The sequence below is a fragment of the Mesoplodon mirus genome (genome assembly GCF_964341445.2).
Source record: "Mesoplodon mirus genome assembly, chromosome: 16".
In the NCBI taxonomy this organism is placed as follows: Eukaryota; Metazoa; Chordata; class Mammalia; order Artiodactyla; family Ziphiidae; genus Mesoplodon; species Mesoplodon mirus.
In genome coordinates this window covers 12,303,210-12,320,962 of record NC_138992.1, presented here as the reverse complement: position 1 = coordinate 12,320,962, position 17,753 = coordinate 12,303,210, and the positions used below count along the sequence as shown (strand labels likewise).

Genomic DNA, 17,753 nt, shown 5'->3' with positions numbered 1-17,753 from the left:
GGAGGGGGCAGGGAAGGACGCTTTGCAGCAAAGCCCCGACCAGGGATTGGTCACTCCCCGCGTTTGCGGCAAAGGCCTGGAGGCTGGAGTAATCTGCAATCCTTAAAACTGAATAGTGCTGTGTACCTGATTTGGAGGAAGTCACTACTCATTTAACAATTGAACGCCGAGCAGCAAACTCAACGGGTAATAATCTATCTCGAACACAAACATGTTATACGCGAGCCCCTCCCTGCCCCGAATTTTTTTCTCTTTTGGAATGAGGGGGGAGGGGGGGTGGAAAAGTTTACTTAAAATGCCTTTGGGTGAGGGGCCAGGGCTGGGGAAGATTGCCTCTGTTTTTAAGGCCCTAGTGTAATGCAGAATAGCAAATCCCGAGGGAATACGTATTGTATATTAAATATAGATTCACTGAGGGAGCGAACAAGTCATGTGCCGTGTTGGGCAAAATTCTAGGTCGACGTGTACGTGAAATGTACATAGATGTACGTGGATTAGGCATACGCACTTCACTATGGTATTCAGAAAAAAATTTATAGTCAGTGAACTAGGAAATCAATGCCTGAAATTCGGCCAATTTTTAATTGGCTTTTTTAATTGGCGCAAGACACCCCCCCCCCCAGAAAAAAAGACACGGAAGTAATACTTGGCCCCTCTCCTTAGATCAGAATCGATGTTGGGTTTTTTTTTTTTTTTTGGTTTTTTGGTTTTTTGTCCAATAATAAAGAGGAAAGCAGACCCAGAAAGGAAGTCAACGTCCGATTTGTCCGAAGAGGAAAGAGTTAACGGTTTTCTTCACCAGGGACTCTGCTGACTCCCCAGGGTGGATCCGCCAGCTCGCCTCCTTCCCTCTTCTGGGGAGTCTGGTCCCACGGCTCGCGCCCACCCCCTCCCCAGTCAGTATCCTTCCGTCTAGCGCCTTTGATTTTCCCCAAACCTGGGAGCCCCAGAGTGGTGCAAACCGACACCACGGGGCGCAAAGAAGATTCGTCTCTTTTCTGAAACCCGGCTGCGGAATTGGGAACTCGGAGTGAGAGGCGCGGGTGTGGGCTGGGGGTGCAGCCGAGAGCGGGCGGCCGAGAGCGGGCGGGGGAGGGGCCCCGCGGCGCGCACCCGCAGGCGCGCTCCTGCCTTACTCCAGCTCCGGAACCCGCAGAAGGATCTCAGGGATTAGCGCGTACTGGGGTGGGGGGCGGGAAAGCGGGCTCTCGCGGAGATCCATGTAGGTCTGCGCGGGCGGGGCCGGGGGTGGGGGTGGGGGGTCGTCTGCGGCTTTGGCAGCGCTTTGGGGTATTCATTCTGGGTGGAAGGTACCCAGCTGAGATAGCTGCACACACACAGAATGCATAACACCCCCCAACAAATACAGTGGGTGTTTATTCATAACGCGCCCTCCAAGTATACGTGGCAGTGCGTTGCTGAATTATTTTAATAATTCCAGGCACCAATTTCCTCCCTATATCTCTGATCGTTTGTCCCCATCGACACTCAGTGCCCCACACACTCAGAGCGCGCGCCAGTCAATACCCCCTTCCTTCCTCCTCTCTTCGTAGGACTTATTTTCCAAATGCTACCCTTTCCCCGGCCTTAGGGAGGCGCCCGTCCGCCCGGGACGTGCGTGGCGTGGCCGTGGGTACACAGTGTATGCTCAGCGCGAAGAGTTCAGCTGTTCTGCCCGCGATGATTGAAGCACAGAGGACAAGTATGCTGTTTGTCAAACAGAGCGCTGCCCCAGAGGAGCCAGCAGCAGAGAAAGAGAGAAGGTTTGAGCGGGAGCAAAAGAAAATGGTAGGCGCGCGCAGTTAATTCATGCGGCGCTGTTAACTGTGTTTACATCCGAGAGCTCGGCGCACTGGAGTGCCAGGCTCAAAGGGCTGAGTCTCCTCCCCTCCGGCCCTCCCTCCCCACCAGCGCCCCTCCCGGGTTCCCAAAGCTGAGGGCGGGGGAGAAAGAAGAAAGACCCTCTCCTGTGAATCCCCGCCCACCGGCCTTTTATAGGAGAGGGTCTGCGCGGCCAAGGACCCCCGGGCTGCGCATCTCGCGGCTGCCCCTGCTGCCGCCGCGCCCCGGCCGCCGCCTGGCTCCCCAACTGCCTCTGGAAGGGCAGGGCTGTTCAGAGGCTTGGCGGGAAAAAGAGAACAGAGGGGAGGGGCCGTGCCTTAGCAGTATAAAAGCCGGTTTTCTGGGCTTTATCTGACTCGCTGTAGTAATTCCAGCGAGAGGCAGAGGGAGCGAGCGGGCGGGCCCTTGAGGGTGGAAGAGCAGAGCCAGCCGAGCGAGCGGAGTCGCGCTCCGGGCGCCCGGGGAAGGGAGATCCGGAGTGAAAGGGGGGGCTTCTGCGCCTCGGGCCCGGCCGCCCCCACCCCACCCTTCCCGCCGACCCCCGCCAGCGGCCCGCCACCCGCGCCGCATCCGCGAAACTTTGCCCACTGCCCGCTGGAACTTACAACACCCGAGCGACAACGCGACTCTCCGGACGCGGAGAGGCTCTTCTGCCTATTGGGGGAGTCACTTTTCCCCGCCGCTGCCCACGACCCGCGCCTCTGAAAGGCGCTCCTCGCCGCTTTTTGGACGCTGGATTTCCTTCGGAGAGTGGAAAACCCGGTGAGCACCCGGACCTATTGGCCTTTTAATTTATTTTTGCTACCGCAGTAATGCCGCGATGAGTCGAATGCCCGGATCGGTGTGTCTTTTCTCCCATTCCAGCGCTATTGACACTTTTCTCAGAGTAGTTGTGGTTGATCGGGGTGGAGTGAAGACGAACCAGAACTGGGTCGGGGTACAGTGACTTGTCAAGATGGGAGAGGGGAAGGCAGAGGGAAAACAGGGTACGTTTTTGAAAGTAGCCTTGAGAGGTTTTTGCTTATGTAGATGGACGCTGACCCCGGCCGGTTGGACATTCTTCCTTTATTGCATTAATTGCTTTTGGCCTTTTGGGAGGAGAAGAGAAGGGTATGCTTCTCGGTGGCAGAAAACCCTTTACATCCTGAGCTCCTTGGAGTAAGAATTACATATTGCGTGTGTGAGCGAGAGAGCTCCGCAGCCTCTGACTTTTCCCCGTCTCGGAAAGGGCATTTAAATTTCGGCTTACCGCATTTCTGACAGCCGGAGACAGACACACTGCGGCTCGTCCCGCCCGCCGATCCCCGCGGCGTTTTCAGTTCGCCCCCGGCTCCTTTGAGAAGTTGGCATTTGGCTTTTAAAAAGGATAATAAAATTAAAGATCTTGGTCTACAGAGAGGTTAGGATTTGGTGTTGGCGAGGCGCGGGGAGCGGGGGGGGGAAAGGGAGGCTGGGGCCAAGATGTGTCCGATTCTCCTGGAATTATTGACTCGGGGGGAAACGAGGACAAGCCTCTGCACCCAGCCGTGGCTCCCAGGCCGCCTCTGGTGTCCCCGCGCGGGTGTCCCTGCGCCCGAGATGCGGAGGACGGCAAGGAGCGGGGCTCGGGGCTTTTCCAGAACAGCTGCTACCCTCGGCGGGCGAGGGGAAGACGCCTGGCTCCGGGCGCGGAATCGTAGCAGGGTCTCTGGCGCAGTTGCGGCGCCGTATTGGGTGTTGAAGGGAGGTGTCCCTGTTATTATTTAACACTCCCCTTTTATGTATTGGCGGGGCGGGGCGGGGCGGGGGGGGTGTTAAGGCTCGAAGCTGAGCTTGCTACTCCAGCCCGCGAGGGAAAAGAAGAAAAGCCGGCAGAGGAAGGAAGGGGGGCGCGCTGGGGGTAGGGATGCAGGAGGCGGAGAAGGGAGGCTGGGAGGGGCAGTGGCGCCGGCGGGGGAAGGAGCGCGGCAAGGGCGCGAGTGGGAACGGGCGCGGCGCGAGGGGCCCCGGCGCGGGAGGGGGCCGCGCGCAGCCGCTCCCGCCGCGGCGCCTCTCGCAGCCTCCTTCAGGTGGCGCAAAACTTTGCGCCTCGGCGTTTGGCAGATCGTATTCCCCCCACCCCACCCCAACCCGCGCCACCTCCCCCGGCCTGTTAAGGAGGCCAAAGCCGATTTCGATTGCTCGGCGGTCGCCGGGCCGACTCCCGGTCTTGGCGCTCCGGGCTCCCGGGGGACGGAAGCTACGCGGGCGCTACGGAGCTGCTTCGCCAAGTGTGTGTCTGAGATAGTAGAGGGTCACCCAGAGGGGGTAAAAGGGTGCCGTTTTGTTTTGTTTTGTTTTGTCCCCCCCCCGCCGGCCCCATTTGGGAACAGCGCTGGAAGGGGAGTGGTTCTGGATTGTGGCGCGCGCTGCGCGCTGCGCGGGATTTCGGCACCAACCAAGACCCCCTTAACTGAAGACTTGCCCCCGCCTTTGTGTGCCCCCTCCAGCAGGCTGCCGCGATGCCCCTCAACGTCAGCTTCGCCAACAGGAACTATGACCTCGACTACGACTCGGTGCAGCCTTATTTCTACTGCGACGAGGAGGAGAACTTCTACCAGCAGCAGCAGCAGAGCGAGCTGCAGCCGCCTGCGCCCAGCGAGGATATCTGGAAGAAATTCGAGCTGCTGCCCACCCCGCCCCTGTCCCCGAGCCGCCGCTCCGGGCTCTGCTCGCCCTCGTACGTCACGGTCGCGTCCTTCTCCCCCAGGGGAGACGACGACGGCGGCGGCGGCAGCTTCTCCTCGGCAGACCAGCTGGAGATGGTGACCGAGCTGCTGGGAGGAGACATGGTGAACCAGAGCTTCATCTGCGACCCCGACGACGAGACCTTCATCAAAAACATCATCATCCAAGACTGTATGTGGAGCGGCTTCTCGGCCGCCGCCAAGCTCGTCTCGGAGAAGCTGGCCTCTTACCAGGCTGCGCGCAAAGACAGCGGCAGCCCGAGCCCCGCCCGCGGGCACGGCGGCTGCTCCACCTCCAGCTTGTACCTGCAGGACCTGAGCGCCGCCGCCTCCGAGTGCATCGACCCCTCGGTGGTCTTCCCCTACCCGCTCAACGACAGCAGCTCGCCCAAGCCCTGCGCCTCCCCCGACTCCGCCGCCTTCTCGCCGTCCTCGGACTCTCTGCTCTCCTCCGCCGCGTCCTCCCCGCGGGCCAGTCCCGAGCCCCTGGCGCTCCACGAGGAGACACCACCCACCACCAGCAGCGACTCTGGTAAGCGGGGACCCTCCAGGCCCGTCAGAGGGGGTGGCTGGCTGTCTTTCCTGTTCTCACTGGCGGCCACTTCAGTTGACCCTGCCTTTTCTCTTTTCTTATATTTGGAAAAGAAATGGCAGGCCTGGAAGGGTCTGGGAGCTCATCATCCCTGAAACACTGGGCTTTAGTGTGCCTCCCATTCCTTCCCCTAAGATCGCCCTAGTGGCCATCCCCCTCCTTTCCCCTCCCTCCCCTTAGGAATTTCATTTGGGTTTTTAAATCTTCTAGCTTATCTAGCAACTCTATCCGCTCCCTCTTACCCCTCTTAAGCATTTTAATTGCCCTGGGGGGTGGGGGGATCGTGATGAGGTTGAGAGGATTGATCTCTTCGAGAGTGAATGAATTACCTCCCTTAACTTCTGAGAAGCTGTTGGAATTTAATGGACTACAGATCCACAAAAATGAAGAGGGGCAGTGGACAGGATCTGGGCAGCCACCCACCTGAGTGCTCTAAGCCAGTGAAAGTGCCTTAAAAATGTATGGACTGAGGAGTTGGGATCTTTTCGGCCTCTTTTGAACACTTAAAAGCAAGTCCTTTCCAAAACTGTACTCCTTTTTTCCATCCCCCACCCCCTAGGACTTTTGGCAAAGCTGCAAGACTTTTTTTTTTTTTTTTTCCACTTCCAGTAAAATAGGGATTGCTAAAGTCATACCAAAGATTTGCAGCTATCATTTGCAACACCTGAAGGGTTCTTGGTAAAGTCCCTTGCAAAGAGGAGGTGCTTGGGAATGTGCTTTGTTTGGGTGTGTCCAGCACCTCATTAAGTCTTAGGTAAGAATTTGCATCAATGTTGTATCCTGGTAAATTGTAATTTTCTTGTCTGTGCCATAAACCCAGCTGTCATTTTCCTCCCTGAGACTGTCTCTTCATGAGAAGAAGAGCAGAGACGATTGGTTAGTTCTCTGGCGATAACTTTTGTGCCAGGGTCCTTTTTTTTTTTTTTCTGGCCGTGCCACACAGTGTGTGAATCTCAGTTCCCAAACCAGAGATGGAACCTGCACCCCCTGCATTGGAAGCATGGAGTCTCAACCCCTGGACTGCTAGGGAAGTCCTCAGGGTCCTTTCTTCCCTAATAATGACTTGTATTTGCACAGTATTGATTTAATCTGGTCATTGATTGCTTTAAGGAAACCGTGGCTAACTGGGCGATTTCTTTTTCTTTTCTTACAGAGGAAGAACAAGAGGATGAGGAAGAAATTGATGTTGTTTCTGTGGAAAAGAGACAGCCCCCTGCCAAAAGGTCAGAATCGGGGTCACCCTCTGCCGGAGGCCACAGCAAACCTCCTCACAGCCCGTTGGTCCTTAAGAGATGCCACGTGTCCACCCATCAGCACAATTATGCAGCGCCCCCCTCCACTAGGAAGGACTGTCCTGCCGCCAAGAGGGCTAAGTTGGACAGTGGCAGGGTCCTGAAACAGATCAGCAACAATCGCAAATGTGCCAGCCCCAGGTCTTCGGACACCGAGGAGAATGACAAGAGGCGGACACACAACGTCTTGGAACGCCAGAGGAGAAACGAGCTGAAACGCAGCTTTTTTGCCCTTCGTGACCAGATCCCGGAGTTAGAAAACAATGAAAAGGCCCCCAAGGTAGTTATCCTTAAAAAAGCCACAGCATACATCCTGTCCATCCAAGCAGAGGAGCAAAAGCTCGTTTCAGAAAAAGACGAGTTGCGGAAGAGGCGAGAACAGTTGAAACTCAAACTTGAACAGCTACGGAACTCTTGCGCATAAATTGGCCTATTGGAGGGAGGAACTGGAATGAATCCCTCATGAAATTCTCATTTGTTACTAAGGGAAAGTGAGGAAAAAGATTCCTTCTGACAGAACTCCCTACGGGTGAACTTTTTGCATATGCATGATCAACCTCACAACCTTGGCTGGATCTTAAGACTGAAAGGTTTAGCCATAATATAAACTGCCTCAAATGGGACTTTGGGCATAAAAGAACTTTTTTTATGCTTACCATCTTTTTTTTTTTTCCCCTTTAACAGATTTGTATTTAAGAATTGTTTTTACGAAATCCTGAACTTTATCCAATTTTCCTTTGTAAATATAGCCATTAAATGTAAATAACTTTAATAAAACCTTTATAGCAGTTATACCATAATTTTTTTATTTAAGTACATTTTCCTTTTTAAAGTTGATTTTTTTCTATTGTTTTTAGAAAAAAATAAAATGCCTGGCAAATATATAATTGAGCCAGATCTTAAGTTGTGAGTGTTTTGTTTCTTTTCTTTTTTTTTTTTTTTCCTTCCTCATTCTCTTTTCATCAATTACAAATTAACAGAATTTGGCCCTTAAGGGAGTGAGCTTTAGAAGATGGGAAAAGAAGTTATTTAAGAAAGGGTGAGGGCTTTCCTTTGTTCTAATGGGTCTGGGGCCTTAAGGTCTTTAAGTTCTCAGGGTTATAAGATGCTTCCTGGAGATTTGTGATAAGGGCTAGAGTTGATACTTCAAAGAATGAAAGGGCAGTAGGCTGGTGAGAGGGTTAGAGGTAGGCAAAAGGGTTAAAGATAACAGTTAAGAACACAAAGGGGGGTGAGGACTGGGGGTTGGGAGGAAGATGAAGGAAAAACCCTGGAGTTTCCATGCCATTCCCCAGCTCCATTGCAGTCCAAGGGGTCCTGCCCATTGAAACAGTTGATGGAGGATGAGCAGGGACCAACTTTTTTGCTGCTTGCCTGCTCTTACCAGGTGCTCTGGGAGGCACGTTATTAACCCTATTTTACAAACAAGGGAATATAGAAGCTCAGAGTGGTTATATAACTTCTCAGCCACACAGTAAAAGGCTGAATCCAGGTCCCATGTTTGTTGAAAAACACTTATCACTTTGCTATCATGCTTTAGCTCATCCTGTGTCTGCAGTACAAGAATGCTTTTGGTTTGGGGCCTGATGGACCGACCCAAGGGGTAACTATTTAAGCGCCAGGCATTTTTCTATGCATTTTCCTTATGATAACTCCCCAGCAACCGTATGAAGGAGGTACTGTTGATTTCCCCATAATAGGGAAACTGAGGCACAGCAAGGCTTATCCATGTGCCCAAGGTCCACTGATAATGAAGGGTAGAGCAAGGATTCCAACCCAGGCTTAACCTGTGCTAGACCACCTCTCAGACAAGCCAGTAGCAATAAACTGGCCGGTCACGAGGACAGGAGTCACCAATCAAGTGGAATACGTGACTTAAGTTTCAGCATTTAGGGCTGCTGGGACCTCGGTTCCTCTTTTTTCGTTTTGTTTTTTTGTTTGTTTTTATTTTGTTGTTCATTGCTTAATTATTCCTTTCACAATGAGAAACCCACGGCTCATCCACTCGTACCTTAGCCATTTGTTAAATGAGATTCACCGGTTGCTCCTGGGAAGTGGCCAATATGGAAATGCTACTGTTCGGATCATAAAATAAAACATAGTTACTCTTTGTCATGTGAGTCATTATTTTGGAAACAACAAACTCCCCTTCCTCCAACCTCCTTCACACAGGGACATGCATAACACATGCTCATCACTGGAACATGAAAAGGCTTTTTTTTTTTTTTTTTTTTTTTTGTGGTACACGGGTCTCTCACTGTTGTGGTCGCTCCCATTGCGGAGCACAGGCTCCGGACGCGCAGGTTCAACAGCCATGGCTCACAGGCCCAGTTGCTCCGCGGCATGTGGGATCGTCCCGGACTGGGGCACGAACCCGCGTCCCCTGCATCGGCAGGCGGACTCTCAACCACTGCGCCACCAGGGAAGCCCTGAAAAGGCATTTTTGAATGTTGTTATTATTAATTTTAAGCCTTTGAAAACCCCAAGGTCCAAACCAGAAACTAGAACACTGACTACATAGGCAAATGGAAGTTACTATCGCTGTTCTAATTATCTCATCGTCTCAGTGTCAGAGTAGATCTTCAGATCCCTGTACTCGCTTGGGGATTTAAATCCACCACGACCCATAAATCAATAAATAATTACTGTCTTTGGCTTTGACCCCTAGAATAATTTATTCAAGTCCTTAATGTCTTTTTCTTGATCCTTTATTCTGGATCCTAAGTCCTACCCTAATAGCTTCAAGCTGTCACACCCTACATCCTAAATTCAAAGGGGGATACAATCCACAGAAGCTGAGTAGCTCAAAGTGTTACAAAAGTGGGGGCCATCTTAAACGATTCACTCTTTGCCCCTTTGTGGCTGGAGTACAGCCTGGAGTGACTCACCTGGGAACAGGGAAGGTGTTAGTTTGAATCACGAAGTCCTGGCAAGCCTGAGGAATAGGAGAGAGTGTTCCTCACTAGAAAAACAACTCCCCATTCCAAATTATCAGGAAACAACTTTCGGGATGCAGAGCTTGGCTGTGGAGATGAAAGGGAACCACGCCAACTACCTATCAGGCCCTCTCTTAGCTTTAGGAAGCCAGGGAATGTTCTGAAAACAGAATAGATGCCAACTTCTTTCCAGAAAATCAGGCTGACCTTGACCTCAACACAAATTGGCCCTCATAGCCAATCCAGAGAGTCCCCAGGGTTTATGCCATTGTGTAATGTATTTTGTAGATAACAATGATCAAGAATTGGAGATGGAGGGGCGGAGCTTATGATTTGGTCAGGAATATACAGGAAGGAATAAGTTAATATTAACTATGCGTTTTACCCAGGAGACTGTCTAGGAATTAATGCCTTCCCCAGGGGATTCCTGGAGTGGTTTTGTTTAGGGATGGAATGTATAAAGAGGAAGGAAGTGTTACTTTATGCTGCCATTTGGAAGCAACAAAGAAGATCCACATTATAAAAACAATCAATCAAATTTTTAACTGCACGAAGTTCTCACAACCCCAGCTTCATAAGTAGGTTACTCACAGCTAGGATGTGTAAGTAGAGTTCTCTGCTGGTCTTTAAGACAAAGCTTGGTAAAGATGACAAAACAATTGTGTTAGGGGGTTTTCTGTGGCTTGATTGCAATAGCTGATGAGAATTTGTTAGTATACACGCTAAGGGCCTCTGAAACATTTCTTCCCGGCAATGCATACTCTTAGGTTGAAAGAGGCTGAAGGGTGTCCCCCGACAATATCTATAAATGCACTAGTAGCTTTACAAGTTTCCTCTTTTAAGGTTATAGACCATTACACACCTATTTCAAAGGAGAAGGAGTGTAGACACAAGCCAATAGGATAAGAACAGGGACCTGCTTAAAAAAAAACTAAGAAGACTCTACCACCCACCACGAAAGCTGTAGCAATAACCTTTCTCTAGTCTAGATCCTTTGGCGGAGAATCTAGACTAATTCCATTTGTTTATTTTTGTTTTTATTTTCATCACTCTAGAGACTAATTCCAAATGTAGAAGAAACACCCAAGAATGTTCACTTTGCCAAACTGGTTTGAGGTGATTTACAATGACTCTGAGCTGATTTCTCATTTTGTTTTAAATTTTATTTCTTTCAGTATTAGTCTACACTAAGCTCTTTAGGAAGACACAGTTGAGGGGAAGTGTTAACGGGTTGTAGATCTTCTGAGGTTAAAAGGAATGTGCTTTGTTTTTACACAATGCCTAGGAGCAGCTCAGCTACAGTCCCCAACACTTTCTTCCCCTGTCCCCCCATCAGCCCATCTAGGGATAAAAGAGGCCAGTGCAGTCAGGGGTCTCTAGGGGCAGGGAATGGGAGAACTCAGGGAGAGAGAATTAACCTTCTTTATACACCTCCTATCTGCCAGACCCTCCTTCTCACTGGACCCTCCCAGCAGCCCAGCGGGAGAGCAATTTCTGAATGTGACGACACTGATGAAGTTTAGACAAGTTCAATAGTCCTCCCAAAGTCACACAAGCGCCAACAATAAAAACTAAACAACAACAATCGTAGTCAATCTTTACTCGGTGCTAAATACTTGACAGGCATCTGTCTTATGTCATCCCCAAAGCAACTCTTAGAAGGTAAATTCAATTCCTAATCCCCAATTTACATATAAGGGGATTGAAAACTTTGAGAGATTAAGTAATTTGCCTGCATTCACAGAGTGGGCAAAATGGTGAGAGCAGGAATTATTCGTTCGTTCATAAATATTTATTGAGCACCTACTGTGTGCCCACAGTGTGCTGGGGGTGTGAAGAGATGCTAAGATAAATGAGATAGATAAGGTCCTAGCCCTGAGTCACCTATGGATTACTGGAGAACAAAGGAAACCAAGGCAATTAGACTCTAGGTTATTTCACAAACACTTTTTGAGTGTACTATGTAGGAGGAAGGGGTTAAAGCTCTGGGAGCTGCTGAAGACCACCCTCCACCGCCCAGGGAAAATGGAATCAAGGAAAGAGCTCAGGAAATGCTGAAAGAGAAGCAAAGGAGAAGACACTTTTTTTTTTTTTTTCTAGGAGGGAGACAACTCTAGGAAGAAGCTCTTCTATCAAAAGTATCAGAGAGGGGCTTCCCTGGTGGCGCAGTGGTTGAGAGTCCGCCTGCCGATGCAGGGGACGTGGGTTCGTGCCCCGGTCCGGGAGGATCCCACAAGCCATGGAGCGGCTGGACCTGTGAGCCGTGGCCGCTGAGCCCGCGCGTCTGGAGCCTGTGCTCCTCAACGGGAGAGGCCACAGCAGTGAGAGGCCCGCGTACCACAAAAAAAAAAAAAAAAAAAAAAGTGTCAGGGGCAGCAAGAGGGGCAGCATGATGTGCAGAGAATGGTCCACTGGACTTAGCAACGTGGAAGCATCTTCTTGACCACACCTCCTCCCCAGTGGGACAGCAGCCCATCCACCCAAGATCCTTCCTCTCCTTCTTTCCTTCCATTCAATCCATCACTTGAAACATCTGCCTAACCATTCTCCCAGCACCCTGCCCTCCTGTAATACCTTCTCCAGGAGTTTCCAAAGTGTGATTCCTGGACCATCAACACCAACGTGGCCTGTGAATTTGTTGCAAATGCAAACACATTGTTCCCTGAATTAGAATCTCAGGAGATGGGCCCCAGGAAGCTGTGTTTTAACAAGTTGCTCTAGGTCTTGAAAAAGTTGAGAACCACTCACTGGCTTCTCCATCATTGCCACCCCCAAGATCTCTCTAAATCACAAATATGATTATGCCCCTCCCTTGCTTAAATCCCTTCAGAGGGTTCCTGCTACCCTCCAGATGATGTCCAAAGCTGTCCTACACCTCCAAGTCCTCCACACATTGGCTTTCACTGACTCAAAGATCTCAGCTCTCTGGTTTCCCAATCAGATGCTTTGTCCCCTTTGCTCAAAACACTGTTGACCCACCATCGACCCATCCACCAACACAACGCCCACAAGCCTGGCATGCTCTTATTCATCTTTCATGGCTCACCTCCTAGTATTCTCTGACCACTAGACAAGGTTCCCTAGGAGACCACAACTGACTACCCAAATACTCCCCACTCTTTATAGGGATCGTTTGTCTTGCCTTGAGGAGTGGAATCACATCGGTCCTGTTCACCAATGAATCTTCACTCAGTGCCAACATAAATGCCTGGCATTGAACAGTGACTCAACAATGTCTTGGTGAATGGCTGAATGAAGGGCCTTTTTCATGGTGTTGTGGGCATTAAAAATGAATAGGAGGCAAAGTAGAAACAGATTCTCAACAACCTTTTCAAGAAGCCAGCTCTCAAGATAAGGAAAGAGATGGATTTATCAAATGAAGACAAGGATTTGTATTTGGTTTGATTGATCTCGATTTTATCTTATTGAAGATAAAGAGATCATTAGTTTGTAGCCTGATGGGATGAAGTTGTGAGGGGGAGAAGTGAAGATACAGAAGAAAAGGAATGATGGAGCTAAATGTATCTCAAGGGTAGCTTCCATCTTTGCCTGGTGCCAAGCACGTTGCCTGGAACTCTAAAGGGGAATATAAGTGGACCAGGTGAGAGGGGGATGCCTTCTTGAACATGGCCACTCCTACAGAGTGACTCTTCCCAGTCGCAATGTCAAAGTCAAGGCCAAGTCTCTTCCTCTAGGCTCCCAGAGCCCTCTGCTCTTGCTCTATCACAGCACACGTTCATCTGTATAGAAATAACCTGTTTAATTCTCTCTCTCTCTCTTGCTAGACTCTAAACTCCTTGAGGATACGTACTATGACTTTCTCCATCACTGTACACCATAGGGCAGGCGTAGTATCTAGCATATAAGATTGTGCTAAATGAATGAATGAGTGTATCAACAAATGAATGAATGTATTTGCCATATACTTTAAGTTTCTACATCCTGGAGTTGTCCATCTTTTTTACCCTGTTCAATCCAATGCTCTGTGCTCAGCTCATGCCAAATCTATTCCCCTCTGTGATGTCTACCTAATTCATTCCAGATGGCAGAAGCCTCAGCAAAAGTGTCTCTTGAGTCTCAGTCAGGATCTATAAGTTGCAAGCAACAGAAATTCAGCTTTAACTGGTAGACGCGGGGTGGGGGACAAAAGGTATATAATTAGTTTATGTAACTGAAAAAGCCCAAGGGTGACTGGATCTAGGGGCTCAAACAAACAGTGGCTTCAGGATTCTTTCCATATCTTCATCTCAGTCAGGATCTCCCCACCTGGGGCAAAGATGGCTGCCAGCAGCAATAGGCTAACACAGGCTCCTCAAAGAAAGCGGGTCCCTCTTTCCCCCTCAAGGAAAAGCCTCAGAAAGGATTCTGATCAGTCCCCTGGTGTCACATGTCCACCCTGAGGCTGGTTGATCAGCTTGGTTCCCAGCCCTCCTCCGTTGGTGGAGTTGGGGCCGCATGTGTGATTGAAAGCCCCATCCAGCAGGGGAAAGACAATTCCTGAAATGCAAAGGTTTGTGCACAAAAAGAACGGCTGTTCCCTAGACTGACTCACTGGGTAACGGTAGTGCATGGAAGAGGCCAGATGTTTTAAAAGCCTGACGAATTCTCAAAATCACCTGAGGATCTTTTAACAAAAGATCTGCCTCGGAGCTACTAAACCAGAATGTCCAGAAGGGTGGGTTCTAGGATCCGTATGTTTTTTTTAAAGTTCCACAAGTGATGGGGATCAAGAAATAAATTTGGGAACTAATGGTCACTGCTGAAGACACCTTAAGTTTCAGTCTGGCTGTGCCACCTGCTGGCTGTGTGACCCAGAGCAAAGGACTTTGCTGCTCTGAGCCTGACTTTCCCAATTTGCAGGGAGAAAAGGAAATAAAGGGGAGGCTGGGAGTATAGGGGAATCATACCTCTCTGCCAGGGCTGTTGAGAGAATTTAATGAGGTTGTATATGAGAAAGGGTCCAGCACTGGTTCAGTAAATGAGAATTTCCTCTTCCTCTTCTCCCTCTCTCCTCCTCCATTTCTAACACATCGGCAAGTCCTTTAGATCCTACCTCCTCACTTCCTCTCAGCTCTGTCCCCGTGTCTCCTTGCTGATTGCCCCCACTCTCTGCTCACCACCACCTCGTGCCTAAGTCTCCACAGTAGCTTCTCACTGCCCCTAATCTGGTCTCCTCAAAGCAACAGAAGTGGTCTTTGATCAGATCCCTCCCTGACGTACAAGAATTTAGGAGCTCTCCTTACTCTGACTATAAAGTACAAATATCTTTGTACCTCTTCATGACCTGCCCTAGCTTACCTGTCCAGCCTGCTGCTGTATCACTCCTTACAATTTTATTGAGGCAATTTGCATTCTTTCTCAAATGCCAGGCACATTCCCTCCTCTGGATCTCAGTTCTTCGACCTGAATAGTGTTCATCACACACATTCCATGTCTCATTTTGAATGTCACCTCTTCAGGGAAGCCCCCTCTAACCGGAGGAAAGGGAATCCCTTTCCTACACTTTTGTTCATAGTAGCTAATAAGAGTTAAGCACTGTGACAATCATTCAGCAGGTTATTTGCCTGTTTTATTTTATCTCACAACATCCCCATGAGATCAAAACACTTGCTTCCTTATCATACCCTTTAGGGTCCTGAGATTCAAAGTCATCAGGTAACTTTCTCAAGGTCATATAGCAAGGCAGTGTCAGAGCAGCGATTCAGCCCTAGGTCACCTGATTCCACATCACCAGGTTTCTCAACTTCCTGCTGTTTTCCATCTAAAAACTCCACTGGAATGGCCCAGGTTCTCCTCTTGCTTCCCTGTTGGAATTGGATCTGCTTGCTGACGTGTCTCCGTATCCCCAATGCTAAGACATATAGAAGGTGCTCAATTAATGTTGCAAAATAAATGCAGCCAGTGAGCTCTTGTACTAAGATCCATGGCCAGAAATAGGCAATAAGTTGATGTTTAAAGGAGTTTGTTCCTGCCATGCTCCTTGAGGGACACGTGACATAGAGCTGGAGACAATCTTAGCCTTGGCTTTCTAGAAGGCCCTAGAGAAGCTGTAATCTTCCCAAGGACCCTCTACTCATTTTTGGCTGACTTGGTTCAAGATCTCAGGTCTTTCGAGATAAAGGATTTGTTTCCTTGGCTATGTGAATCCAGTATAATCTCCTAAACTAGGGACCGCTTACCACTGGGATGGATCTTCCAAACTGGCTCAGTTCCAAGGCCACACCAGGTCTTATCCCCACACCCAGACTGCCCGGGTCAACAAATATTTATTGTATACCTCCTGCATACAAAGTAGGCACCAGTGTGGAAGAAATAGTTTCAACGATCTAGTGAAGAATCGTGATATTAAACAAGTATTTACACAAGTAATTAACTAAATAAATTCAAGAACCCAACATAATGGCGTGAGGAAGAACAGAATGTCATGAGGGTGTCTGATAGCCGAGGGGTTCGGGGAAGGTGTTCAGCCAAGACACGGAAGATGGGTATGAGTTAGTCAAGCCAAATATTCTGAGAGAGGAAGAACCTAGAGGAACACAGAGCACACAAGAATGGAAGAAGCAGGCAGCACAAGGAGAAGAACATCCCTGGATGGTGCTCAAGGGGTGGACTCCAAGCCGGGTCACCCAGGGCCCTGTGAAGGGATTGGGACTGTTGTCTCGGGACAGACTCTGCAGTGGGGGAGGTCATATCATTCCTACTATGTTTGTCTGGATCCTCTCTGGTCTTGGTGGCACCATCCCTGTGGCCTTGGGTTGTGGTCAAGTTGAAAGTCATGATGCTGAGAGCCAAGACACTGGATTTTCCTCATGGCCATTTTCGGAATGCATTGTATTCCGTACCTTTGTCTGTAACGTGGATCAGTAAGCTCAGACTAGATAATCATAAATATGACATTCTTTCCAACTGGGACATAAAAATAATAATCCAAATAATAATAACAGCACTAACATTTATCAAGTGTTTTCTACGGGGCCAGTACTGAGAAAGCACTTCACGCACATTTTCTCCTTGAATCTTCACAACAAACACACAAATAGGAGACTGTGATTATGCCGATTTTACAGACTAGAAGAAAGACGCAAAGAAAATTTAAGAAAATAGCCCTAAGGCCCTCAGTGAAGAAGCAGAAGAGGTGGGATTCAAGCCCAGGTCTGCTCCACTCCTCAGCCTGACTTCCTAACCGGCCACTTCATACAGCTACCATCCTTCAGAAAGTCCTGAAGCCTCAAGCACCATGATGGCATGTGCCAGTCTAAACTTTTTTACGGCTGCTTTGGATTTTTGACAAAGTACCCTGTGTGATGCTGGAAGGTCCCAGACGAAGCACTACAGAAGCCTTCCGTGAGGGCTGGGAGCCAAGGCAGGTAGAACCACAGTTGAAGAATCTGAAGTCAGACAAGAACCACATCTTTGCCTCTTAGGTCCCGAACCATCACCAGATTAACCCAGGCCCGACAGGCATCCAGGGGCTGTTTCTCCAGGAGACGGGCAGGTCCCTGTCTCTCTTTTTAAAAAACCTAAGCTGTCATTTCTCTCTCCTCACAAATCTCCCTCCCAGGCACGGAGACTTCTGCCTTTTCCACAGGAAAATTGAAAAATTATCGTGGAATGCTTCCCAGGCTGGCCCGGGGGATTTCACCAGCAGGCTTCTCTCTGGCAACAGGCTCCTCAGAAATGGGCCTCTGACCTGAAGAAGTCAGGACTGTGAGCTCAGGGGTGGGGGGATTAGACACAAGGAAATGGGAGGTCAGAGCAGTGGGAGCTGCCAGGGGGCTGGGAATATTCTGGATGGGAAGCCTCCAATATCACACGAGCTGAACATCTCCTTTTGCAAAGGAAAAACTGAGGTGCAGGCAGGGGAAGGGCTGTGTCCGGAGCACAGCGAGTTCCAGGAGCAGGTTGGGAGAGCGACTCTTGAGTTTCCTAGGCCTGCTTTTAGGAGCCCTTGAGCCGCTGGGGCTGCAGGCATCCTCCCCTCTTCTTTGGATAAAGTAGCCACATCCACTTTTGGAATTTCCTCTTACCCAATGTAGGTGATCTGGGCAGGTCCAAGGGAGTGCCCTGACCTCTTCCAGCCATGGAGGTGACCAGGGGAGACCAAGCAGATTTTTTTTTTTCTCCCAGGACTTTGAGTCTTGAATGAACCAAGAACAGAACAGAGAGATTTGAGCACATTCTTTCTGGTCGCTCCCTGTCCCCGGGGAGACTGAGTTGTCTGGCTCTGTAGGTGTTTGGCATTGCCTGTGTCAAGCCTGTCTCAGCCCTGGCTTCCCAGGTCTCCATCAGTTCTGGGAACTCTCCAATGTCCTTCTAGAAAATTCTATTTAGGATTAAATAACTCAGTAGGAGTTTCTATCTCTTGCAGCTAAAAAGCTCTGTATGA

At 49.6% G+C, this 17,753-nt stretch overlaps 1 protein-coding gene and 1 long non-coding RNA gene across 3 annotated transcripts; one reads left to right on the top strand and one right to left on the bottom strand.

Moving 5' to 3' along the window:
- Nucleotides 1-1,311: 1,311 nt before the first annotated feature.
- On the top strand, nt 1,312-7,333 carry MYC (MYC proto-oncogene, bHLH transcription factor). Of its 2 annotated transcripts, none has more exons than XM_082601041.1 (3): nt 1,312-2,604; nt 4,314-5,079; nt 6,293-7,333. In XM_082601041.1, exons 2-3 carry the CDS (start codon nt 4,323-4,325, stop codon nt 6,853-6,855), a joined length of 1,320 nt encoding a protein of 439 aa, XP_082457167.1. In that variant the 5' UTR covers nt 1,312-2,604; nt 4,314-4,322; the 3' UTR covers nt 6,856-7,333. The 2 variants fall into 2 exon arrangements, with proteins under 2 accessions (XP_082457167.1, XP_082457166.1); XM_082601040.1 differs by having other exon boundaries at nt 1,315-2,604; nt 4,311-5,079; nt 6,293-7,330.
- LOC309791875 lies at nt 2,519-3,696 on the bottom strand. Its single transcript, XR_014291574.1, has 2 exons — nt 3,092-3,696; nt 2,519-2,994 (listed from the first exon to the last, which is right to left on the bottom strand). It is a non-coding gene; the product is annotated as an uncharacterized lncRNA (long non-coding RNA).
- Nucleotides 7,334-17,753: the final 10,420 nt, after the last annotated feature.

What these genes read in the sequence shown, in the direction of transcription:
- MYC (XM_082601041.1), top strand. Translation starts at nt 4,323, where the DNA reads ATGCCCCTCAACGTCAGCTTCGCCAACAGGAACTATGACCTCGACTAC. An exon ending in CACCACCAGCAGCGACTCTG is followed by an intron (nt 5,080 to 6,292) that starts GTAAGCGGGGAC and finishes CTTTTCTTACAG; the next exon opens with AGGAAGAACAAGAGGATGAG.